The sequence below is a fragment of the Mustela putorius genome, unplaced genomic scaffold, assembly GCF_011764305.1.
Source record: "Mustela putorius furo isolate JIRA1106 unplaced genomic scaffold, ASM1176430v1.1 tig00000275_pilon_pilon_pilon, whole genome shotgun sequence".
NCBI classification, from domain to species: Eukaryota; Metazoa; Chordata; class Mammalia; order Carnivora; family Mustelidae; genus Mustela; species Mustela putorius.
The window spans coordinates 29654237-29680909 of record NW_025421341.1 but is presented as its reverse complement, the minus strand read 5'-3'; the positions used below and the strand labels follow the sequence as shown (position 1 = coordinate 29680909).

The 26673-nt window shown below is 40.4% G+C and overlaps 1 protein-coding gene across 5 annotated transcripts in view; it reads right to left on the bottom strand.

Annotated features, from left to right (window-relative positions):
* Nucleotides 1-26673, bottom strand: part of RHBDD1 (rhomboid domain containing 1) — a 124604-nt gene that overhangs the window by 74030 nt on the left and 23901 nt on the right. For all 5 annotated transcript variants that reach the window (XM_004776589.3, XM_004776592.3, XM_004776593.3 and 2 more), the window contains exons 2-3: nucleotides 22645-23152; nucleotides 21455-21587 (exon numbers count right to left, since the gene is read on the bottom strand). In XM_004776589.3, the coding sequence (XP_004776646.1) occupies nucleotides 21455-21587; nucleotides 22645-23077 (566 nt within the window). In that variant the 5' untranslated portion in view covers nucleotides 23078-23152. The remainder of the gene's footprint in view (nucleotides 1-21454; nucleotides 21588-22644; nucleotides 23153-26673) is intronic.

Genomic DNA, 26673 nt, shown 5'->3' with positions numbered 1-26673 from the left:
ACTAACACAGAAGCCAACACAAGAAGAGACAAAATCCTGATGCCCTTGCTTGCCCATCCAAATTCTACCATATCTCATGTCTCTAAAACGCTGACTTGCACCACTGGAAATTTTAGCTATGTAAGCCAACAGAGGTCCTTTCCTTTGATCAGGTTAGTTTGAGCTGGGCTTCTTTAAACTATAACTAGAAGAATTGCAATGGAAGTGTCCAAAGGTGACAGAGGCAATGTAGAACCAACAGATCTCTAAGTCTGAAGGGGAATTCTGTGATGCACTGTCTCAGTCCCAGTGTAAGCTAAGACTCCAGGTGGAATGGGGGACTTGATGATTCCAATAATAGAGTCAAAAGAATGTCACCACATTGAAGAATTATTAATCCAGACGTTCACATCACTGAACTAATTCTCAGAACCTACAACCTTATATAAGATACAGCTCTATTCCTCATGTGCAGGAAATAATAATAATGACATTGCAAGGATTCAGACAGAAAATACATATAGAAGTATTCCATATAATGCCTGACATATTGTAGGTATCAAGCAAAATGTGAGAAAAAAGTTTAAACATCTCACTTTTTAACTGAGAAACACTATTTGCTCCATTAAGGAGCTCTCTGAAATTGACAGATATTTTATTCAGTAAGTTGTTAGCACGTACTTCCAAGGGGCTTATGGGACTCAAACAGCTCTTAAAGACTTTGATATGCTCTGACTAGCTTCAGTTATTCTTCTTGCACCCACAGAAGACAACTCAGGGGCACTGAAGTGGGGGTAGCTCTTTTGAGGAACAAGATACTGAGCTCAGGGCTTTCCCCAGGGTATCTTTTAAATTCTCCCAGAAAGTCCATAAGACAGGTACTATTATTAGTCCCATTTCACAGATAAGGAACTGAGATTTAGAGAAGTAAAACCAAGGGCCAAGGTTATAAAGTAGAGAGCCAGGAGAAAGTGGGAGTGGTAGTCAATAAATGTGTGCAGAAAGGTGGTCTCCAGGAAGGATCCATCCCCAGGATGCCCTCGCAGATGGATACACCTTCTGCCCGTCCTTACCTTAGATGCTCAGTCTGAGAAAGTTTAACTAGGATGTATAATCTGCAGCGAGGAACAATGGGAGCAACACTCTAAAACTATGACTGAGAACCCGATACCTATTCATGTGATGTAAGTCTAGTGATACTATGGGTCACGTTTTGACCCTCAAGGCACTTCCACAAAAACCAAACAATATTCTCTGATTTCCAAGTTGCCTTCCTCAGTGAACTTTTTCAAAAAAGAGTCTGCACCTTCTTCAAATCTACCCAAAGTTCTATTTTACCAGGTGATTTTACTCTCCTTTAACTATTTTCTAAGATCTTTTGCTGCTCATTCCCCATCTAGTTTTCTTTTTACCACTGATCCTAAGCTGGACCATAGGAAACTCAACTCAAATTAACATGCAAAAATCTATGAAACCCAGACTTTGGCCATCATTAAAGACGAAGTCCTATGAGGAAGAACTTGGAATAATACAGAGCACATGCAGAACCCCTCTCTCATCAGTTAGGCAATCTACCTCCACCCGTACCGCGAACAACAGCGCTGATGAATCAGACGCAGGACAAGTCAGGCTGCCAGCACTCGAAATACGTTACAAACAATGTGTGTCAAACAGTGTATAATCAGCGTGCTCAAGATGCCTGAGAGCAATCACAGGCAGTGTACGCAGAGAAACACTGGAGTGGAATTTATGAATTTTAAATGAACTTTTACTGTTTCTTCCATCAAATCTTTAAAACGACTGCCACAATGCAAAAAGCATTCAACTTAACATTCCAAGACAGGGGCTCTCATCATCCCTGTGTCTACTGCCTAACCATAACCCTCCATTTTCTGTGGCTGTGACTCTGGTGGCTCCCAGTCCCTGCAAATGCACCTTAAATCTTTTGCCATGAAAGGGATCTAATTCCTAACTCTGAGAATATCAGATTCCAGATTTGATAACTCCTAAACATGGATAATACCGCTATGATTAGTACAAAATACACAAATGAGAAAAAGAAACCAAATAACACTTGTAATGATGACGAAGAAAATTGTTCTGCTTCAGAAAAGCCACAATTCTTCATCTGCAAGAACTGTGTGTTCCATCCAGCCTTTTCACATAAACAGTTGGCTTGTCACTCCTTAGAAGAAGAAACTGGGTACAGGAAGATCAGGAGAAAAGTAAGTTTTGAGTTATGAGTCCATGAGAAAGGTGGGTAAGATTCATAATAATCTATGACCCCTAGTTTCTCAATTAGACTTTTAAAGGAGGGGGCTCTTCTAAGCAAACCATCCTTCCTGTCTACTCTGCCCTCATTCCACAGCTCACAGGAGGAAAGCAGAGGGAGAGAGGCTGCCATGAATCACCATCAAGTTAGATAAACCGGACAAGGCTTGCTTTCAGAAACCTATTTCTCTCCATGAACACATGTAGCATCTATGCCGAAATGACTTTAAGGTAATTCTCTAATGGGGAAGAAAAAACCCCAAAACATTAATAACAGCAAATTTCCATCAATACTACACTGGGTATTAGTAAAAAGGTGGATTGGATAGTGTTCATTTTTAATTTATAGACTCTACTTGTACATTCAGTACAAAAGAGCATTGCAAGTTTATAAAGTCGTTTTTCTGCCACCTGGATAAGTACTGAATTATTTAAAACTCATTTGAAAAACACACACACACCTGACAGTTTTTAAAATACTGTTTGACAACAGCATTTTCAACATCTATAAAAATATGTGCTAGAAAAGCAGATTCTGCACACACTGTCTTTCGTTAGCAAGTCCTAAGATATTTTTACCCACTGGTGTATCACACTTCACAAAATCACTTGAGAGAAAAGGGAGCAATGTGACCCTCTGTTCAGAGTTCAAATCACTTGGTATATATCATCCAGTGAACCTATATCACCCTCAAAGTTAAATTAACTGGTTCATCAAAATCTGCTCAATGTCAGTTACACTGGGGAATTCTCCCTCCAAAGTTACAGGGTCAGGAGTCCTGGATAAACAGATTCTGCAAATGAGTGTTCTCTTGGTAAGAGCTCATCAACTCTGTGACTTTGGATGCAACAGTGATGCAGGAGTTGGAATACATCAGAGGAACTCAAAGACTTAAAAAACTATATATTAAATATTCCTTGGATCACAAAATATCTATGTTCTCTCTTAGGAAGAAAATTTGGGTTTAAGAATACCATTGCAAAACTTTAATGAAAACACACATAGAGAAACCGGGGGATCTCTCAAACCAGAAAAGGATATCCTCCCTCAAACACAGGTCTTTCCAGAAGTTGAGCTAGCTTCCTCCATGCCAATCCTTCCACTCCTTTTCATATCTGCTGTTTCAAGTAATTCTAAATCTCTTACTTAAAACTGTCACAAGCTTGCCTCCTTGATTTGTCTTTTCAAAAACAAGATTCCTCGATGATCAATTCTATCATTATTTCCCTTTTTTGGTTTATTAAATTTTGCTTTCATCTTTACTTTTCTCTAACATTTTATTTGTTCCATTCATAGCTTCTTAAACGGAGGGCTTAAGTTACTTATTTCGTAAACTTTCTTGGCGTATTATAAAAAACACATCATCCAGCCATAGCCCCCAGATTTGATATGGAGTGCTCTCTCTCTGATAATTCATAAAGTTCTTTTTTTAATTTCCTCTTAAATCAGGGAGTTATTTAAATTTCCAAGTGCTTAGGATTATTGGGATTGTACATTCCTTTGGCTCCTATTTAGTTTTTTAAGTCTTTATTACTACTTTGTGATCAAAGAATATGACCTATGAAATCTCCCTCTTTCTAGAGCTGTTTGAAGGAGCCCTGGAGGGTTCCTAGACAACCCCCGTCTATCTCACACAGGTACCTTGGTCTCTGTGTGGGATGTCACAGGGTATTTCACCTATTGACCTGCCTTTTCAGTCTTCTGAAGGCTGTTTCCCCTTTTCTCACTTGAAGCCTAGACTTTGCCTTCCAGCTCTGTACTCAGATTTTCCAATCTGACTTTTCTTTCCTACCCACCCCACACTTCTAGAGATGCAGCAATAACTCGGCTATTCACACTTTGCCTTTTGTCTTTACTTGGGCCAGCCACCCCACACTTGACTCTACAAACACACATTTACTGAGTAACTATGATGTGCTGGGCATCATCTCACACACTGAGGATAAGCTGTGGATGGGACAGACAGATGATATTCTTGCCCTCCTAGAATTTACAGGAGACCAGTAAGTTAAGATTGATGACAGTATGAAGATACTCATGAAAATGAGCTACTCTACATTTATATCTTCATAACTCCTTTTCTCTACTATAAATAATGCATGCTCAGTATGGAGAATTTAGGCAAAAAAAAGATAAAGGAAAAAACTGAAATCATATTATACATAAAACATTGCATTCCATTTTCTATCTTTATCTCGAGGATTTTCAAGTAAAATTCTAACGTTTCCAATATTTAATTCCATCAAAATAACCTCTGAATGTATCATTTTAATGGCTGTATAATATTCTATTGCATCATGATTTATTAAATTATTTACCTGCTGTTGGACATTTAGGTGGTTTCCAATTTTCCAATACTTCATCACAATAAGTATACTTATGTTGATCTTTTTCTGTATTCCTGGTTATTTATAATTTGGGAAGGTTCCTAGATGGACAGTTATGAAATTAAAAGGTATAAACTTTTTACAGCTCTTTATACAGACCATCAGATTACTTTTCAGGAAGTTTGTACCAATATAGCATCCCATCAGAAGTTTATGTATACTTCCATTTCACCAAATCCTCAACAACAGTGATAGTTTTTAAATCTTATTAATGAGTAAAATAGGTTATTATTTTAATTTGTCTTTATTTGGTTAACAATGTTCATGACATACAATTTTTGGTTTACAATGTTCATGACATACAATTCTTAGCCACTGATGTTTTTTCTGTCAACTGTCTGTAGATGAACTTTTTCAATTTGTCTGTACTTTTCTTACAGTATTATTCATCGCAAAAAAGTGACCCCCTTTTTCCTAATTTATACTTTTTATTTTGCCACATAACCTAGTAGGATCTGGAAAAAAATGTGTTGCTTTGACTTCATTTGACATTATGTTCATTGCTTCTCTGCTTAGAAATCTACTCCCGGGGCACCTGGGTGGCTCAGTCTTTAAGCATCTGCCTTCATCTCGGGTCATGATCCCAGGGTCCTGGGATGGAGTACTCCTTTGGGCTCCCTGCTCAGTGGGAAGCCTGCTTTCCTTCTCCCACTCCCCCTGCTCATGTTCCTGTTCTCGCTGTCCCTCTCACTGTCAAATAAATAAATAAAATCTTAAAAAAAAAAAAATTCCTCCCAACTCAAAACCTGAAACTCTTCCTTCCCATATTCTTAGACATTTTTTTACATGTTTTTCAAAATATTCTAAACATAATCTATAAGAAATTTGTTTTGAAGTAGAGTGAAGTAAACCTCTAATTTTGGTTTCTTCTAAGTAGTTAATTCTTCAAGGACCATTTGCTCAATAACTCTATTTTCCCTACTGATTTTTGATGGTATCTTTACTATGTTTGTGATCTATTTGGTCCCAAAAAGATGTAGGGGGGAAAAAAAAGTGTGTCTTAGAATAAAGGAACTATGCTGACATAAATAATAGAGGAGACATATATTGCTAGAAATAAAATTTGTTTATTTGACCTGTGGGTTATAAATGACTACAAAATTAAAACACTCTCCTCTCAAATACAGAGGGGAACAATGTCCATTTAAAGAGAGATAAATTAGAATGAAATTATTTTATTTCTCACATAAGCTAATGAGAAGTCAACTTTAAAATGGAAGGAGGCCGCAGCCTATTCTCAGCTGGTTATCACAGAATAATTGATGCACTAATGATTTCAATACATAGCGCTGACTGTCTTCATTTTGCATAATTTGAATCGAACCTGAAAGTAAATGGAAAACAGTCCTCTTGCCTATTTAACTCCCATGACTTTTAACTAAAAATCACTTAAGACTGCAGAAGAGGAAGGAGGAAATTAGCAAATGTAAAGAACTTTCTATTTGAAAACATTCCTTCCTGTACTGAAACAGGGAAGAGTTCAGTAAACACATCAGAAATCTCCAGACATGTGATTTATCAGCTTATTAGTTGAGAGTGAATACTTAATTGTATAACATTTATCTCCAATAGTGACTCCTGAAAAAAAAAAAAAAAATCCAAACAGGCCAAAGTGCATTCTAAATACTCCAAAGGGAAATAGCTATGCTTCACAGAGTTCATTATTTTTTTAATGAAAAAAAAAAAAAAAACTAATAAAATGAAAATCAAGTTGAAATAATTGCTACATCTGGTAATTAACTTCTGAGATTAAAAAACACCCTTTTTCGATAAGACATATTATACAGAGCTCTTCCATTTAATAAGATGCACACAGTGATATCACCTTTGAGCACAGAATATATAACTTTTCAATTGTTAAAAGTACCCCAGCATCATTACCGGAGACATCCAAGACCATGAACCCACGTCTTGCACCTGTCACTAAGTCACCAGAGCTGATCATTAGCAAGCCTAGTTAGTTAAGATTAGGTAGGTGTCACCAAGTGCACACCCACAATTACATCACAGCATGATGGCCAATTAGTTTCAGCCTAGGTAGGGAGCCCTATTCCAGACAACTCTATGTCAACTAGAAAACCAGCTGCTTCCTTATTTCTACCTACTGCTCTTCTCTGTTATTCTGAGCCAGACAATTGGGTAAAGCAGGCCCCAAACAAGGTCTGACTAATTTACAGACAGCAGGCAACTTCTATGCTGGTGAGCTCTGTTTGGGATGGAAATTTCTCATACTCCCCTTTATGATGACATATACATTTTAAAATGGAAGCACAGCAAGACTGTCCAATTACAGAAAACAATATGGGTTCACACACCTAAATTAAAACTTGCTTAGAAATCATGTTAGTGGCCAGCTGAACACTGCTTCTGAATCACATGAGGGCAAATGAAAGGAAGTTAATGCTTATATACACAGACATTGAGAAATAATATTTTACAACTCTTCATTAAAAATTAAAAAATAAATAAATCAGAACTATCAGCACCAAGAGGAGCTGCTACAGACTGAATTTTGCCCCCACTCAAATTCATATGTGGAAACCCTAAATCTCCACGTGATAGTATTTGGAGATAAGGCCTTTCAGAGGTAGTTTGAATGAGGTCATGAGGGTGGGGCCCTTATGCTGGCATTACTGCCCTTAGAAGATTAAATTTGTGTCCCTCTCTGGTGAGGGACACAATCTCTCCCTATCATGTGAGGACACAGTGAGAAGGTAGCCATCCACCGGCCAGGAAGAGATTCTTTACCAGAAACCGGCCATGCTAGCATCTCGATCTTGGATGTCTAGCCTCTAGAACTGTAAGAATATAAATTTCTGTTATTTACACCCCTGTCTATGGTGTTTTGTCATGACAGCTTACACTGACCCAGGGATCTAAGCAGATACGAAGACTTAATGTTATATGGCATCCCAGATGAGATTCTGGAATGCAAAAAGGACCTTAGGAGAGTATGAATAAAGTACGGACTTTGGTTAATAATGTGTCAATACTAGCTTGTTAATTGTAAGACATGCACCATACTGATGTTAAGATGTCAAAATTAGGAGAAAATGGGTGTGGATTTTATGGGAACTTCCTATAGAGCTTCACAATTTTTCTGCAAATCTAAAGCCATTCTAAAAAAAATATTTAAAATACATAAATAAATAAAACCTGTCTTCAGTCTTTCCCCAAATACCCCATTGTATCATTTATTTTTGTTGTAAAAAACTTTCGGTTCTTAGCTACTGTTTAGAAAATATCTCTATCCATTAACATCAGCAAGAAAGAAATTCCCCATAAACACTGAGGCGCTTGGGTGGCTCAGCCAGTTAAATGTCCAACTCTTGATTTCGGCTCAGGTCATGATCTTGGGGTCATGCGATGGAGCACCCAGTCAGGCTCTGAGCTCAGCATGGAGTCTGCTTGAGATTCTCTCTCCCTTTACCTCTGCTCCACCCCCCAGCTCTTGCTCTCTAAAGAAACAAAGTCTTAAAAAAATAAAAAAACAAAAATAAACCACTGTCTCTGTTATTATTTATATGTTATATGTTATTATTTATAGAACATAAGATTGTAGTGGGTACTTAAGGTCTCTTAGTATATAATCTAGTAAGAACCACATGATACGTAATATCACACAGCTTCTTGAAAACAATGTAAGAGACACAGACAAATCACACACAACAAAACACAACTTACTGAAAAGGAAATGACAAGTTTCCCTAGTTCCCTAATTAAAAAAAAAACAAAAAACAAAAAAAACTGCTGTAAATAACAGCAATGGAATAATTTGTTATATCAAATTAAAAAAGAAAAAAACGGAGAGAAAATTCAGGCTGGCCAGCAAATGGGCCCCTTCGTATGCGGTCAGCGGACTATGAAGCAGAACAAACTTAACAGAAAACAAGTTGGCAATATGTACAAAGAGCCATGAAAATAATTCAAACCCTGAGCTCACTGATTCTATTTCTGGGAATCGACTCCGAGGACGTCTTCAGGCCTGGGAGCCAAGACTTGCAAATGATGCGCTGACAGACATCCTCACTTGTAATTTGAACGATTAGGTAGTAAAATTAGTATGTAAAATTAGTGAATGAGAAAATAAACTCAAGGACCCACAACAGGAATCCTGACACAGCCATTCAAACTGAGGCTTTGGAAGAAACCGTGCTTACAAGACAGGAAGAAGTAGGGAAAAACCTGTGTATGAGGGCGGCGGTGTGTGATAGAATGGATGCCAAGAGGAGTTTTCTCCGGGTGGGGGACCGTGGGCAATCAGTTTTCTTCAGCAAACGATGACATATTTTCAACTTTTCTACAATGAATATGCAGACAATCAGAAGATTAGCAACTGAGAAATTACGTTAGAATTCCATTTAGCTGCTGTTTTTTGTTCAGTCCAGTTATTTATGCAATTAACCAATTTTTAAAAGAAATTGTTACACAGATCTGCATTCCCCGGGGCCTCCTATGCAGCTTGAAGTTCACTCTGTCCAACTGGTCCAGGGCAGGGCTGGTTCTCCCTGCTGTCCACAGCCTTGGACTCCAGAGCGGGACAGATGATTCATACACCCCCTTTCCCTCAAAGAGCTCTAATTCTAATGGCAGAGAAAGTTCCCTGCCTCAAAATTTCTCAGTCTCTTCTCATAAAATCTAACTCCTGGGAATCGATGCTTTGCTTAAGTATTGCGCTCACCTTGAGTTCTGTTCAAATATAAGCCCTCCTGGGAGACAGACAAATTAACTGACTCTTTTACATGATTCATAGAACTTTCCTTTATGAGAGCCTGTAAAGAGGGGAGGGAGGAGTGTATAAATGGACATCTGAGGAATGCAGAAGAAAAACTTCCCCTACTTCAGAAAACTCTGCTCAGGACAGTCCTGGAATGTTGATTCAAACTGCTCTCCTTAATAGTCTGTGAAAACATGTTTCCATGAAATAAAACAGAAGGAGAGTACTAATGCTATAAACATTCGTCATCCAAGCTTATTGGAAAAATTCAACAGCCTGGTAGATACAAGCAAAAGATGTAAGTATATATTATCAACAGAACACCAACCCATCAGAAAATGGTCATCCCAGACAATGAATAAACAGATTTGTGCATGCACACATGTACACGTACACACATAAACACAAACACACATGAAACAACTTTTGCTACATTATAAGTTTATATAAGATAATGTTTTAAATAATGATACCAAAGGCAGGTCAACTGCAGACAAAAACGATATAAGAAATTGGCGTAAGTTCTTGAAAAACAACTTAACCTACCCTTGAAAAACACGAATCCCTCTCTCCTCTCAATGAGCTGCAAACGCTGCCTGAACCCTAAAGGGGCCACAGTTCCTCCTCGGGCGCATCCATCAGGCCATTTTTTGAAGGTGCTTTCTCTCCCCAGCACAATTAATTTGGGTATTGCTGGAATTACTTATTTGTCCTTTGCTTGTTTATATACAACCCACCCAATGTATATTTTGACCCTGTAGCCATTTGGGTTTTCTTTTATTTTCTACTAAGCTCTTGGAAATACTTCCACATTAGAACAGTTTAGAGAGGAATGTTATGCTTTCATTTAGGAAAAAGTGTTAACTCTTCTACCTCATTTTCTGCTTTGCTCTAAAGAACCCCTTCTTCAATTATCAAAGGATTTTATTAAGAATGTTGTTTGTCACTGAACAAACATGACTAGCACGTTTGGCTTAGGTGAACTCTACATCTGTTAGCCCATATTTCCATATACAGAGAGCTATCCTGAGAGCTGGCACAGCCTTTACTAAGCCTCGTGAACAACAGTATTTGTTCTAATGAAAGACAATAAATTAATAGAAATCTGTGGTCACAGTCTGTTCTTCTCATTGCCACCAACGTCCCAGCAGTTTATTACCACTGAGGACAATGAATGACACTGTTCCTGAACATACATATTTCGCTCTGGTTTAAGCAACTAGTAGCTGCTTTGAAGCAGTACCTCTTGAAATTTGTATACGGTCCCACAATAAAAATACGTTTTAGATTTGACCCGGCTCACATACACATATAGCTAAAGTTCCTTGAGATGATATCTACCCTTGCTGTATTCAACACTAGTATCTCTAGTAATCCCCCCACCCCCACTTCCTTCTTTTCTTTCTGAATATCAGCTGCGACCAGCTACACTGATTTCAGGATCTCAGAATGCGCAGTAGACAAGCACTGCTTTAAAGCCCGGTTATTGCTGGCCAAGGCTGCTGACTCAGGGCAGCACGGCATCTGGGTGTGGATTTGCCCCACACCTCTGCCCTTTGCTTCCCCTCCAACCTCTGCCACCCCCCCAAATACCATCTTCTGTACTCCCTGCTCTTCATTCTATTTTTCCCCTTTTCATCCAACTCATCGTTGTCATGACAACTTCCGCAGAGCGCATCTACCCAAATGCAGTGGCATAACACATGCATTTCCTTTGACTCACATTCAGGAATTTAGAAAGAGCACAGAAGGGTGAACAGTTTCTGCTTTAGAACATCGAGGTCAGGTGGATTCATGGCTGTCTCTAAAGGCCATCCACTCCCATGGCACATGCCATTTCCTTGTGATGGAATCAGGGGAGTTCAACTTCCTATATGGACCCCAAGACCAAGATGTTCAGCTCACCAGGCAAGAAATGTGTTGCCGCAGAAGTGAGGAGGCCCTTTTTGCAGCCATCTACTGATTACATTAGGTCACAAATCCATCCAGTTCTGGGGGAGGTAAATTGGACCCCACCTCAGGATGGCAGAGCAGCAAGTTCTAGAAGAACATGGGACAGGAGGTGGTGTCATAGTCATGTTCCAAACAGTTCTTCCCAACCTCACTCCTCATTCCCACGCAATGAAACAACAGTCTACCATGGAGGTAGACCCCCATGGGCGTCAACTGGCACTTCAAATTCAAACGTAATCCAGCCCAGCTGACCACTGTCCTCTTCCTTTGTGTTCCCTATCTCAGTACTGCTGGGGGAAAAACAAAACAAAACAAAACAAAACAAAAAAACCCTGTGTTGTGTTTTAGACAAACATGCCAGAAGCGACTTCCCACAAAACGTAAGCAGATGGAAGAAGAGAACTCGATGCAGCAAGGACGTTCCATGCAGTCTAAAAAATTCTGTCCCACAGGGAACACAGGAAGATTTTATAGCCCGTCTCTGGGATAAGAGGGACAAGGAGCCATCGTTCTTGGAACAAAGAGTTCATGGCTCATGCTGACAGTTGCTACTGAGCAGTTTCAGTGGTTAGGTGGATTTTCACACACCCCACAGTGTCCCTCCCTCTCCCATCCCTGACAGCATGAAGCACCCCTGGAAAGGATTCTCCTTGTCCAGGTTCTACATCACCATCTTTCCTCATAGAGCTACAAAACCTTCGTGTGACTAGAGAGGCAGCATGAGAGCTTAGAGCAGCAGTTCTCAAAGTGTGTTCCATAGACCCTTAGCCTTTAAGAAAGTACCACTTGCCAAGTACTGATATGGTACAAAGAATATCGACAGTTATCTGAAAAGGCTATTCAAATGCTCTCTCCTAATCTTTCCAAGCATACATCTGTGTGAGGTCAAATTCTCTTTCAGCAAAATGATGTAGCTCAACAGATTAACTGGAGAAGCAAATATAGAAGTCAGATTTTTTTTTCTATTAAGCTAACCAGCAGTGAGTTTTGCGAAAATTTCTATTGCCATTCATCTCCCTTTTTGTGGTGTAGAAAATATACTTATTTTTCATAAAAAATATTATTTATGTGAATACCTATTGGATTAGGCTTACTATTATTATTTTAAATGAATTATCGTTAGTAAATGAGGTTATGATTTTAAGTGTATTATGAATATTAAAATAGTGTCAGGGTTTTTTTTTAAAGATTTTATTTATTTGACAGAGATCACAAGTAGGCAAAGAGGCAGGCAGAGAGAAAGGAAGGGAAGCAGGCTCCCTGCTGAGCAGAGAGCCCAATGCGGGGCTCGATCCCAGGACCCTTGGATCATGACCTGAGCCGAAGGCAGAGGCTTTAACCCACTGAGCCACCCAGGCGTCCCAATCAGTTTTAATTTCCAGTATGATCAAAATTGATAGATATAATCCACATAAACCAAAGCCCTTTGGGGTCATCAATAATTGTTAAGACCCTAAGTTGGTCTAATAACCAAAAAGTTTAAGAACCACTGGTTTAGAGGTTGAATTCATAGACCTGATTGCTGAAGCTTAACTTCATTGACTATCCTATCCCATTTAGTAGCTGGTATTTGACTAACTTCAGTAAGATATTTTAAAACAATGTTTATGCCTCAGTTTCCTCATCTCCTGAGAGAAGTAATTACTCCTCCCTCACAAAGTAGGTGTAACGAAGACACAGAGCTTACAATGGCACTTGGCCAACAGGAAGTCCCCCATACAGGAAAGTCATTATTATTATCCCCCAAAAGCCATCAAATTGGCCTCAGCAACCTCTCCCCCATGTGTTCCCTCTCAGACCCTGCACTAGTTCCGGTCTCTGGTTTCTTCTCTAGTTTAGGTCAACATTCACGTAGACTCCAACCACTAAATCCAAAGACAATTCCTGGTCTTCTTTCCTAAGCCACAGGTCAGTTCATGGCTGTACCTCATTAGAAACTAAAGCCGTATGTGCCATGGTGAGTGCTGTGAAGTGTGTGAACCTGGCGATTCACAGACCTGTACCCCTGGGGCTAATAATACATTATATGTTTATTAAAAAAATTTAAAAATTAAAAAAAAAAAAAGAAAGAAATTAAAGCCATCTCTCAGCAAGCAAGGTTGGAATCCATGAAACTGCCGCCCAGTTTGCCATACTAACTCTGGAGCCGGGTGTTCATAGAATGTACCTTGAAGGACACTTGTTCTGTAGAGACTGTTTCATGCGAGTGCTAAACAAACAGATGCCATCGTTGAATAAGCTGGGAAAACTAACTGGTTACCCTGATTTCTTTATTTCTGAAGTAATTTCCCAAACCTTTCAAAAGGTGTTCATGTGCCAAGTGGCCAACGGACTGGAGCACAGAAACTACACATGTGCTGTGTTTGCTGACTGGGGAATCTTGTTGCAGGAGCGTCTCAGGAACTAGTGTACCAAAGGACACATGCAGGAAACACTGCGAGCCTTAACTCTCAGTGTATGGGGGCAGATTCTTTGCTGTTTCCTAAACTTACCATGCTTCCTGGTTTTTGTTCTTTCTATTCCCATGGCATCTCCCAACACTCGATGCACATACCCTCCCCTCTGCAAAGCCTCCTGATTTCTCAAATCAGAGTTAATTATCCCCCTTTTTTGTTCCTCTGATTTTATCGAACTAAAATTTCTGCCTTCTGCTTTGTTTCAGTTAGTTGTTGGTGTTTCTTTCGCTAAATTGTGAAGTTGTGGGGGGAGGGGTAGCAAGGCACAGACATGGATTCAGGTCACTATTTAACAAGAACCCCAGGGGCGCCTGGGTGGCTCAGTGGGTTAAGCCTTTGCCTTCAGCTCAGGTCATGATCTCAGGATCCTGGGACCGAGCCCCATATTGGGCTCTCTGCTCAGTGGGGAGCCTGCTTCCCCCCATCTCTCTGCCTGCCTCTCTGCCTACTTGTGATCTCTCTCTCTCCGCCAAATAAGTAAATAAAATCTTTTTTAAAAAAATAAAAAATTAAAAAAATAACAAGAACCCCAACAGCAAAGGCACAAGAAAAACTAACATTCTGTTTTCGCTCAAGATTTAATTCAAAGTTGCTCAAGTTACTCCCTCCTTACAGTTGAATGAGATATCAAGTTCTAAAACAATGAGCTATTGGTCCGCCTTATCAACTGAAAAAAGCAGTAAAATTAAAACATTTGACAGGTGTCATAAAGGAATCCATCAGAACATTTCAGACCAAAAGCAAACACAGAAACTACATGTCCCTTCAATGATTATATTAGGGTTCTCCAGAGAAACACCCCAATAGTATGGATGGATATATAACATAGTTAGTTATTCTCTATATAATTTATGTATTCATATTTACATGTAATTTATATATAAATTTATTATAAGGAGTTGGCTCACATGATTATGGAAGCTTAGAAGGCCTGCGATCTGCCATTTGCAGGTTGGAGATGCAAGAAAGCCAATGGTGTAAATTCCAATCTGTGTCTGAAGGTCTGAGAACCAGGGACCCAATGGTGTAAGTCCCAGTGCAAGGGCAAGAGAAGGCAGATGTCTCAGATAGGCAGACAGAAAGAAAAGAGTTCAACTTCCCTCTACCTTTTTGTTCTATCCCCTTCCTCCATGGACCAGATGATGTCCGCCCACAATGAACTTAAGTTCATTCAACCATAAATATTTACTTAATTTGACTACGTGTCAAGGAGATAAGGAAGATACAAAGATGAGTCAGAAAAAGTGCTTAGTCTCAAGAAGCTCCTAGCCTAGAGAAGAAGGAAAAGAAAAGGACAAATTATAATGAAGAAAGTGCTTATGGTACAGAAATCTACAAACTCTATTGGAACAAAAATAAAGAATTAACCTGCCTGGAGGAATCCAGGAAAGCAGCACAGAACAGGTCATTATCTGATTTAGGTTTTGAAGGGCAACCAGGAATTCACAAGGAGAAAAGAATAAAGGGTATGCCAAAGAAAAGGAAAGGAGATGTACTCCCAGAGGTTCAGACACACGCGGCCGGTATTTTGAGTTTGAATCTTCATCACCTTCTCTACCCATCTTTGATAATGACTTTGACAATGACAAATAATGACTCCGTGAAATAGATCCATGTCTGAATCAAAGTTAAAGACTCTGAAATGGGGTGATTATGCTGTATTATCAGGGTCAGTCCTAAATGCAATCCCAAGTGTCTTTATATGAGGGAGGCAGAGGGAAATCTGACATAGGTAGAAGAGGAGAAGGCATTGTGATTCTGGCAGTTTTGGCGGGATGTGCCCATAAGCCAAGGAATGTGAGAAGCTACCAGAAGCTGAAAGAAGTAAGGAATGGATTTCCTCCTGAGCTCCTGAGAAAGTATAGCCCTGCTAACACCATGACTTCAGTTTAGTGTGGACTAAGTTAAGTGGACACTTAACTCCAGAAACCATGAAAGCATAAATTTCTGTTATTGTAAGTCACCACATTTGTGGAAATTTGTTACAGCAGCAATAAGAGACTAATTCAGATGTTGCCTGCTATCTGTCTCGAGTATCACTTCCTGACATCCAGGGAGGACTCTGGAATAATCTCACTATTTTCATCTCTACCCTATCTCCTGTAACTACCCTGGGTGGCATCACTCCCCAGCTAGACAATCCACCCAACACCTCAACCTTACCACCTCACCTGTTAAGCTCTTTGACTCTAATGAGCCACTATTCCTCCAGTTTCATACCTACACAGACATGCTCACCAGTAAAAACTCCAACATCCTGTCTTCTGACTACCAATTCCTATTCTCAAAGCTCTCTCCATTTCCAAACTTGACAAAAACTCCTATGCCTTAACCCTTCCATTTGCCTACCATGTATAGGCCTCTCCAGTTCCTTTCCCTTCCCCAGAGGTGTCGCTAGGACAACCTTTTCAACAGAACCCATAGGGGAATTTGCCAAGAAGCTCCGAGAGCAGCAGGCCTCTCACTTGCCAGGGATCTGGCAAAAGGGAAGCTGAGTTGAACCTACATTTAGTTTGGATTCAGTGGGGTTTATTACACGGTTCATGGTCTATTTCAGGGCAGAGGAATGGCTTCAGGAAATCCACTTAATGCCCACTCTGCATCTTTAATCTGAACTGTAACAGAAGGCAGAGGGGCAGAAGTTTCACATAACTCTCAATTGTCCTGGCGCAGAGAGCACTGGCAATATAGTCATCATGCCAGTGTCAGAGTCCAGCGTCTAGAAAGTTCTCCCCATCGCCAAGCAAGGAAAACTATAAATGGGGGAATTCAGTTCCCTCTAACACACAGTGAAAAGAGCCATGAAACAGAAGCTCTCTTCTGCCAGGAATCTACTCGGTAACACAGTGTATGCAATCACAAATGAGCCACCCATTTTCTGTTTCTCTTTTGAGAATCATGCAAAATCAACTTTATCAGAATTCCTGTGTTTGTAGCTCTCAAAAATATTTTCAAATAATATCAAAAGCTATAAACAGAAGGGATAAATAGGCTTTTAGAGTTCTGGTAATCCAATTAATGAAAAGCACTAATATTTACATTTCTTGTTGATTTGGCACAAAGTATTAGTATCAATGAGGAAAATGTGAATTTCCTACCATGCCACTAAAGATCAGTGACAACACCCAAATCATTCAAAGTACATTAGATATTGATCACCGCACAAGTAATCTTGAAAAGCCCTGAAAGTTTACAGTGTGTATGAAAAAACACTTTGATGGAGATGTTCTCCAAATCAGAAAACAAAGCTAAAAATTTACATAAGCTGTAAAAGAAGTTCTCCTAAACTTCCAATGGAAAATTAATTTTGATACACCATGTTATTCTCTCTACAGAAATGCTACGCCAAATTACTGTCAGATGAAGAGATCAAAAGCACTCAGCCAAACCTGGGGCGGGGGGGGGGGGCGATAAATTAAAGGCATGCCAGGGAGTTAACAGAATATTACTTAATGGATTTGTTTAATGTTTATAGTATTTGTTAGCTCTTTAAAATTGCAAATTGTTGTGCTTTTTAAAAGTGTTACTTTTGTTTTCAATTTTGTTTTCTTTTTTCCTTAAAAAGAACCCACAAAACTGAATAGCTTCAAGCCTTCCAAACGCAGATCTCCCCTTGACAGAACACTGCTCTTCCTCAGTCCCTTGCCTTTGGGTTTTAACCTCTAACCTTGGACTGACCCCACCTAATAAGTGTAGAAGGAATGATAGAATCAGAAAATCATTCTTCATGGCTCCCTCTGAAACAACCAGTTCAGACAAGGGCCATCACTGGCAAATACTGAACCAAAAGGCAGCAGGTTATTAACAAACTATCTGCATGATGTCCAATTACCACTCCCAGATTGTTTTTCAAGTGCAAAGGGATAGATGTAGCCTTACAATGGACACTATCCTAATGGATTAAACTTAGAATCCCTAACAGAGGGACAATCCGGCATTATGTCCTTCCTGTCATGATGTAATATGGTTATTATGTACCCTGATGGTATCACCCCATGAAGTATTCTCGCCAACAACCCAGTTTAATCTGGATGTACCCAACCTTTGTACCTAACTTCCAGTTTACACAAATGCGGGGGCTAAAGGAAGGAGCTAAGTAACCCTACAAGTAAACAAGAAATCGAGAAGTTGGAACATTCTACAAAACCTGGTCTCTTCACAACTTTTCCATGAGTTATTTCTCAATGTCACAGGAAAATAAAAAGGTAGGAGGACTGCCTTTAAAAGGGAACAAAAAAATACAATCAAATGCATGAACTTTAACCATATCTTAGTCCTCTTATGCCTCTACCCACCCCCCAAAAAAAGCTCAACAGTCACAAAAGACATTTGGAAAATGGGGAATTTTAAATTTAAACTAATTACTAAACAACACTGGGGAATTCCCGTTAATTTTCTTCAATACGACAACAGTAATGTGTTTCTATAAAGCCATGTGTTTTTAGGAGATACACGCTGGATGTTTTTAGGGGTGAAGTTACTCTGATGTGTGCAACTTACTTTCAAATGGTCCAGCAGCTTCTCTTTACTTTGAAAATTTTTACAATTAAAAAAACTGGAATAAGTAAAAAAGGTATTAAATCTATTTTTCTCTCATTTGGTCAATCTAACCAAGAAGTTTTTCATAGAGTCAGAGTAATTCCTCTCATCAAATATTAGCAGTGAAGCAGTATCAAAGCCTAGGGGCTAATGTTTTCAGAACTATTGTATTATTCAAAAGAACCTCTTAGGGTCCAAATGCAGTCATGGCCCGCTTAATTTTGTGTTTATGAGTAGCCCAAGGGAATTTTTAAACTGCTAACTGCCATTCTGGGTGGAAAAGTCAAGCAGGATCAAGGGGCAGGGGAGAGACAGAACTGAAGCAAACAGTTTGACTTATTTTATTGATTTTAGGAAGAAAAAGAAATAAGATTCATTTCAGGGACACTACACACTTCCAGGGATTCATCTCATAATAAAAATGATGAGAGAAGTACTTTATAATTTATAAACGCCCTCATATAGATTACCTCTTGGACTCCTCAAAACTGACTTAGGAAACAGAGAAAGCAAGTAACATTCCCAATGGACAGAGGAGGAAATTGAGGCTCAGAGAAGCTGCAGGATTCCCTGGAGGTCCCACGGCTACCATGTCGGCCCAGATCTTTCACACATGACCACTGTCCTCGAGTACAGTCACTGTGGGGCTGTCTCACAGTGTGCAGTGTTCATTTCCCTGAGCTTCAGTTTGGGACTAAAGAGCCTTGGGCTCATCTGAGAAACTGCAGAGGTTAGAAGTAACACTTGGCATCAGACCCCCTTTCTTCCATCTACCGGAGGGGGAGGGGGTGGGAAGGATCAAGAACCCAGTCTACTAGGAGGCAGCCTCCTGATGGGCCCTGCACACTTCCCTGTTGGGCTGCCTCTGGGGCAGGGACAGGTCTTCAGACATAGTCCCCGAGCAGGGTCCCAGGACAAGCCAGGGAATGGAAGGACCATGTAAGGCACAGCAATCACTGAAAACAAGGGACAAACAAGTACTGTGAAAAGCAAAAGCACCAACAGATGAGTGCGATTACTTCACTGCCCTGGTCAAGTCCAACCCCTCACAGTGCCTAATGGCTGGCTGTTTGGAGTGGCTTCCCTCCACTAGACGCTGTAACTGGGGGAAATTACTAATTCCGTGGCTTTCCTAAAACACAGAGGTCCACCAAATGTTTGCTTGGCAGGTTTTTTTTCTCCCCAGAGGGCAGCTCATTAAGTCTGACAATAAAGCGGGCTTTGTTCTAAAGATTTACAGTGTTTTCCCAGTGCAAATTCTAATTGACAACCACCAGGAGAATAACAATGCAAAGCAAAGAGAGCTCTGGTTTCTTCCATTCTTCCAAGATCCATCTCAAAGAAGCACTCCTCCTCGCTTCTTAGTTTCCTGGACCAGTGTTTAGCTTGGTCTTTATTTAGACACAGGCAGAAGCAGATGCTTGGGTATCAGAAGTTTATCATTCAAAGTAGTCAAATCTTAAAACACCAAAAGATTCATTCTCTCAAACTTCAAAGATAGGAAATTTCATGTAATTCCCAGGCTCAGGATATCAGGTCCCTCCATGCAGAATAAGCATATTACATAAAAATGCAACCATGCCTTTTCCATGGAAGGGGGGGACCCTAAAAAAAATAAAGTGCATGGTGAGCGAGAGTCTTCAGAAATGGTTGCGTGAGAATATTAAAGGCATGGCTATTCAAACGGACTCATCGTGGAATAAAAGTTCAAGTGTCCAGGGAGGGAGTGATTTCAATATGAATGCTGGTTGCGGTCACAAACAGGAGTCTCCTCTACACAGAGAAGCAAGTCACATCAAACAAGTCAGGGAACTGTGAGTGACAAGGTATAGAGAGGCCTGTTCAGAGAAGGGACAGACATTACTGGACCCTTTTTCAAAGAAAACTTTGAAGATTTTGTTAGGCTTTCTTTGCAGAACTGTCACAAGGTAACAATACAGTTGCAAATGAGTGGTGTTCAGTGGTCACATCACTGCCTTTTGCAGACCAGCTGCCAATGACTGCCCATGATGGGAAATTAGCATTAGAGAAGGGACTCTCTCTCGAGGTTACTGGGCTGAGGCATGGAGGAGGGAGAAAATTCTCAAATAAAGTACAACACCCAACACAGCCACAGGAACCAAAAGCAAAATAAAACTGCTGTCTGAAAGGAAAAATGGCCAAAACTTTAAAAAATTTAAAGGAAAAATAAGCAAAGCACCCTCCTTACTTCTTCCTAAATTTCCTCCTTCTCCAAAGAGTATCTATCCAGGTCCCTACAGTAAAAATAAACAAAAACCATGTGCTTCCAGTAGCCTGTACAGACTAAGGGAAGCAAAACTGGTGGGAGGCGGGAGAACAGCACAATTCACCCTCCTCTTTCTAATCAAAAGCAGAGATAGGAATCAAAGTGGGAAAGCACCCCAGCCAGGAGGACCAGTCCAGGAGTCAGGAGGTCCACACCCTTACTATGCTAGCATCTACCAAGAAGTGTTTTGAAAAGTACCTTGACCTCCAACTCTTCTTGTCCTCATCTGAAAAGGAAAGGATTCATCTAGATCAGCGGCTCCCCCACTGTATTCCTTGGAGCCCTGGGGTTGCCTCTTAAGATAACCACAGCAAGACGGGGGTAAGACGAAGGGAATGGGGTCCAAGCTTGCTCTCAACCCTAAATAGTTCATCATGGATCCATTTTACATATTGAGATTGTGAGTCAAGTCTTCTGTTTAAAGAGTTCTATCACCAAGACACCTCACAACTGAGATGGCTTAAAAGTACCAGGTCAACATGTCTTGTAATTTTTTATCTCTATGATTATGTGGTTTCTATGTGCCTCTCTGCATTACTATTATTAGAATTCAGGAACAGACAATCTCATGGATACGGATCCTCCAATCTGTGTATCAGGTTCTCTTGTTCCTACTTAAAGGGTGAGGGCACTGAAGCTCAGACAAGGCAAAGTGACCCAAATACTAGGGCTCGGCAGTTGACAGGATTCAAACTCAGAAACGTTTGACATTCAAACGAGTAGGCTCAGTGCCGTCCTTAAAGAATAAACTTTGTTGTAACAAAACAAAACAAAACAAAAACCGGTTACCTCATTATTATTACAAGTTTTTTCTCCCTGGAACATCAGGTTCTTCATTTGTCTTCTCTGGGAGTAAACACTTACCCTGGCGAGAGGAAATGAATAGCCAGAAGTTCTGCCCAACAAGCCAATCTGTTGGGTACAGGAAAGCCCAAAATGTTGGCAAAACCTCCAGGGCAATAATGGTTGTTAAGAACTTTCAAAGCAAACAAAACTCCTAGAAGAGAGTAAAAAGCACACAAATATCAACAATCCAAATATGGCAATAATCCACGTTTACAAAGAAAACTAACTGAAAATGAAAATGATTATTTGACTCTATCCCACTTCTGGTTTTGGAACACCCTTTTCTTTACAAGTCAACCCAACTTTTGGTAGAAAGACAATGTTCAAGGTAATCGGTCTTTTGATGTTTGTTAATGCAGAAGTTTATACTGACTTTCAGGATGCTGGAAAATAGACAACACGTAAAATGGGAATAAAATACCAAAAATGGCACTAAATGCCACTGAACTCTTCATGTCAGAATCATTAATTTTATGCTATGTGATTTTTAACTCCATAAAAAAAATTGCAGTATTTTTTTTTTAAATACTTTGAAAATGTGATTTTTCTAACCTCTTTGGAAAGACATGTTGAGGGTAGGGCATGTTTCCTTTCTTCTCCCACAACTGGCACTATGAGGATGTATCTTAAAGGGAACAGGGCCAGATGGCAGGGAAAGTAGAGGGAAGAGTTAGATTTCCTTCTGTTACAGCACTATTTCCCTCCCTCTTCTTCACATTCTAATTCTTAGAACACCTCATTTCGGCCCAGATGGCCATTTCCGTCCTCTGAGATATAGGGAGAGTGACCATCATGGTTCATGAAATACAGTGAACATGCCATGGTAAGGTGTGATACACGGATTTAAGCGTTTATTGAGAGGCAAACTTATGGTTTTGGAGAATTCCTTATCACAGATACACTACTGGGTCTTTCCACCATGAAGGAGCCCAGTGTGTATTTCTAGAACTACATCTCCTACGAACTACCTTGGAGCAGACCCTGATGCAAACTGTCCAAGAGTGAATGATGCAGCATTAAAACAGAATAGCATGATCTTCTCTCCCCTGCTCCAATCATCCTTCTCTCCAAAACCCAAGCTCCAGCAATCCTTAGCCACTCAGAATTCAGTTCCTCACCAAAGAGGGACGCTCGCTTCCTAAAATGTCAACAGTAATACCTCCCTTACCATCTTCATGCATGCTCCCTTAGCGATCTGTCTGCCTTACCTGAGAAACCTACAGCACAGTTCCTTCTGAAGTCAGGTTCATCCAAAAATTCTGCAAGAGCAAATTCCAAGAACAGGTACAGCACTCCAGTGAGCAAGGAGAATGTGACGATGACATAGGCAAACCATCGACTGCCTAGTCTTCTTTCCAGGTGTATTCCTTTCCAGAGCATGGATGCCATGTTGAAATACAAATGCCAGTCGTCTGCGTGGTGAAGAGGAGAAAGCAGTAAGCGCTGCCAGTCTTTTTGCTGGTAACACTTCTCCACGCTAAGGCAGGACTCGAACAGTGGTTTCAGAGGATTCAAGAAGAACCAGATGTTGAGAACCAAAGTTGCGAGGGTGACAGGTGGAATATTGCTGATCCCAACATGGAAGATTTGAGAGAGGAGCAGAATAAGTCCAGCGTTAATTCCCCTTGATCTCCGCTGCATAGTTGGATATCAAACCAGTGCTGAGAAAACGCGGTCGGGTTTTAGGAATTGGGAAAGATATATAGACAGCCAAACCTGAAACATAAAAACGCACATGAAAATCCGTCAATTAAGACTTAATACACCGATAAGGTATGCTCACCTAAAGATGAGCTTATATTGTATATATCCCACATCCCATCTGAGAGAAACATTTTTTTTTTCAGTGTCTTCCAGAGTAACATCAGGATGCTGTCCTTCCTCATTTACATTTTCTAAAATAGAAATTTTCTCCCAAATCCTAACGGACCAGTTAATGGATACGTATGCTTTCTCTGACAAATACACCATGGAAAAAAAGAGTTGTCTTCTTATAAACAAATTTGTAACCTTGTAAAAAACCTAGAAAGACAGTGTGTAAATATTTAATAATGATTTCTACTCAGAATGCTGAACAGGATTCTTTACCACCTTAATTTTTTTAAAGAAATATTTAATTTTGATATAGTCAATACATTCCGCCCCAAAGTCTTTTGGTTTTGTTTTTTTTTTAAGATTTTCTCTTTTATTTGACAGACAGAGATCACAGGTAGGCAGAGAGGCGGGCAGAGAGAGAGGGGGAAGCAGGCTCCCCACTGAGCAGAGAGCCAGATGCAGGGCTTGATCCCAGAAATCACCTGATTTTGAAGGCAGAGGCTTAACCCATTGAGCCACCCAGGCGCCCTGCCCCAAAGCTTTTAAACTTCCATAGGCAGATTTTAAAATGCAAGGATTTTCTATCTTCTACTCCATAATGCCAGTTACCAACTGCTAGGCTGCTTTATCGTCACAAAAATTTCTGCATTCATTCATTCATTCATTCAAGATTTTTTTATTTTACAGAGAGAGAGAGCAAAGCAGGAGAAGGAGCAGGCAGAGGCAGAGGGAGAAGCAGGCTCTCCACCGAACCAAGAACCCGATGCAGGGCTCGATCCCAGGACTTCCGGGATCATGACCTGGGCCAAAGGCAGATGCTCAACCTACTGAGCCACCCAGGCGCCACAAATTTCTGTTTTTAAAAGTCACTTGCTATGTGCCGAATCCTAGATTGAAACACAGTCACCATGTTTAAGGAACTTATTTCCTGCTAAGAAGTAAGCTAACCATTGCCACACTATGTTCTGAATGCAGTGACAGCAGAAGACCACATCTGAGATACATGGGTCGGCCTGAGGTATGTTAGTCCCTACTGTGGTCTTACAGAATAAAATAGAGTTAGTAACAAGAAAGAGTGCGAAGTTCAGCAGTATTTCTCCACCCTGCGCCCCCTCGCCACTCCCCCCGACCCCAAACCTGGGCTGTCCTTATGACTTGCTCCAGCTGACAGTATGCAGACAAAAGGACACTAGTTCTCAGTGTGGGCCTTGAGATGACCGACAGCCTTCTGCTCTTTCTGGAAATGCTCTCAAGCAACCAAGTGGACACATCTGGGCTAGCCTACTAGATGAGGAAAGACACAAACTCCAGTCACCCTGATGGCACTGGCCACTAGCCAGCTCGTGCCCCTGAAGCAAAGCTGAGTAGCTGACCAGCAGTTGACCACAGTCACAGAAGTGAGTCTAACAGAGCCCAGCCTAATTTGCTGAGCCACAGAACAGTGAGCTAAATGAATCAGACTGTAGCTTCGCCAAGAGTTAGAGTAGTATGTTATGCAGCAATCACTAACCAGTACAGATGGTATTTGCTTTGGTGAGGGCATTGATTATCCTTATGGGAAGAAGCTAGCAAAGAGAGACAAACTAAAGATGCAAAAGATACACAGAAAGTATCAAGTCCTTAGAGAGAACAACCTTGTCTGTTGTAATAGGAAGGAAGAAGAAAAATGTCAATTGCAGATATAGGTCCAGAGGCAGATTAGGGCCGGGATGCTGGAAAAAGTTCTCATCTAGTGGTTTTTATCTATGGAGCTTCCTAGGCTCCCAACCAAATACATGACTTACTCTGATCAAAGATTCTCATTCAGACAGGACACAGGAAGGTACGTGAGCTTTGGGGCAAAAATGGGTACAGTTCTTCTTAGAAGCTCTGAGACCTAGGGCAAATTACTTGAACTCTCTGAACTTCACTTTTTTCGCTTTAAAATAGAGGTGATAATACCTCCTTTCTAGGATTATTATAACACATCTGGAACGAAGCAGATGCTAAATATACAGTGGCTACATTTTTCAATATTCTAAGGTAATCTCACCTGTGCAGAGAAAGCTTTATGCAAATGGTAGCATCCTAACAAGGCTCAAATGTACTTCCCCATCCTCTTCCCATATGCATTCTAAGAAATGACCAAGAAAAAAGTTACACATTGGGACGCCTGGGTAGCTCAGTTGGTTAAGCAGCTGCTTTCGGCTCAGGTCATGATCCCAGCATCCTGGGATCGAGTCCCACATCGGGCTCCTTGCTTGGCAGGGAGCCTGCTTCTCCCCGTCTCTGCCTGCCATTCTGTCTGCCTGTGCTCACTTTCTCTCCCTCTCTCTGTCAAATAAATAAAATCTTTAAAAAAAAAAAAAAAAGAATTTTAAAAAGTTACACATTAATGTGTATATGTGTGTTTGCGTACACCCCTGTTATTAGCACAATCTAAGTTTTGTTTTTGTTTTTTTTTTTATTGCCATGATCTTATTATTATAGCTCTGTAGCATTCTCAGGAATTAGAGAACTTAACAAAATTTCAGCTGAAGAGCTCCTGGGCTATTGTAGAGAAACAGTCTATATTTTTCACATTGACATTCAAGTCTATTTTCAAATCTCCAATTACTGTGATTTTTTTGCAACATTCCCTAAATAATTTTTTTTTAAGATTTTATTTATTTATTTGAGAGAGATATCACAAGTAGGTAGAGAGGCAGACGGAGGGAGAGGCGGAAACAGGCTCCCTGCTGAGCAGAGAGCCCAATGCGGGGCTCGATCCCAGGACCCTAAGATCATGACCTGAGCCGAAGGCAGAGGCTTTAACCCACTGAGTCACCCAGGCACCCCATTCCTAAATAATTTTAGTATAAAACCTCAATACCTATAATAGGAGCAATGGAAAAATCCGGCCTTGATTTTTAAGTAATCAGCTTACAAGAAATCACAAAATGAACCCTTTGATCTCAGTACAAATAGTGTCCTATGACGCTAGGCTATGCACAGCACAAAATCAAAACTGGGTCTTTGCTTAAGAAAAATCCCCCCACACCCCAAAGGGAATCATTAGTGATGAGCAGTGTAAAAAAAAAAAAAAGCGGAACTTCCCGAATATTATTTCACACTACATCCAGGCTCGTTTTGCACTTGCTTGACTTCTGCCCAAATCCAATGGTCCCTTTCCCTGAGCATCCCTCTCGCCATGACCTCCACAGGGGCCTTCCTGGGATCCTGTGCTCTCCTGTGGTGCCATCCCCCTCTTCTAGCAATCCCCCTTCCTCTGCTTTTCCTTTTGCCTCTCTTCTTGCTCTCTTTGGCACGCATTCATGGGATTCCACTCCTGTGGTTTCTAGAATGCATTGTGTCATTTGGATTCCCAAATTTCCATTTTGCACACTTAATTTCTTAGTAGGTTCCAGAGGCATAATCTTATAGGAAGAATACCTCCTGTCCTC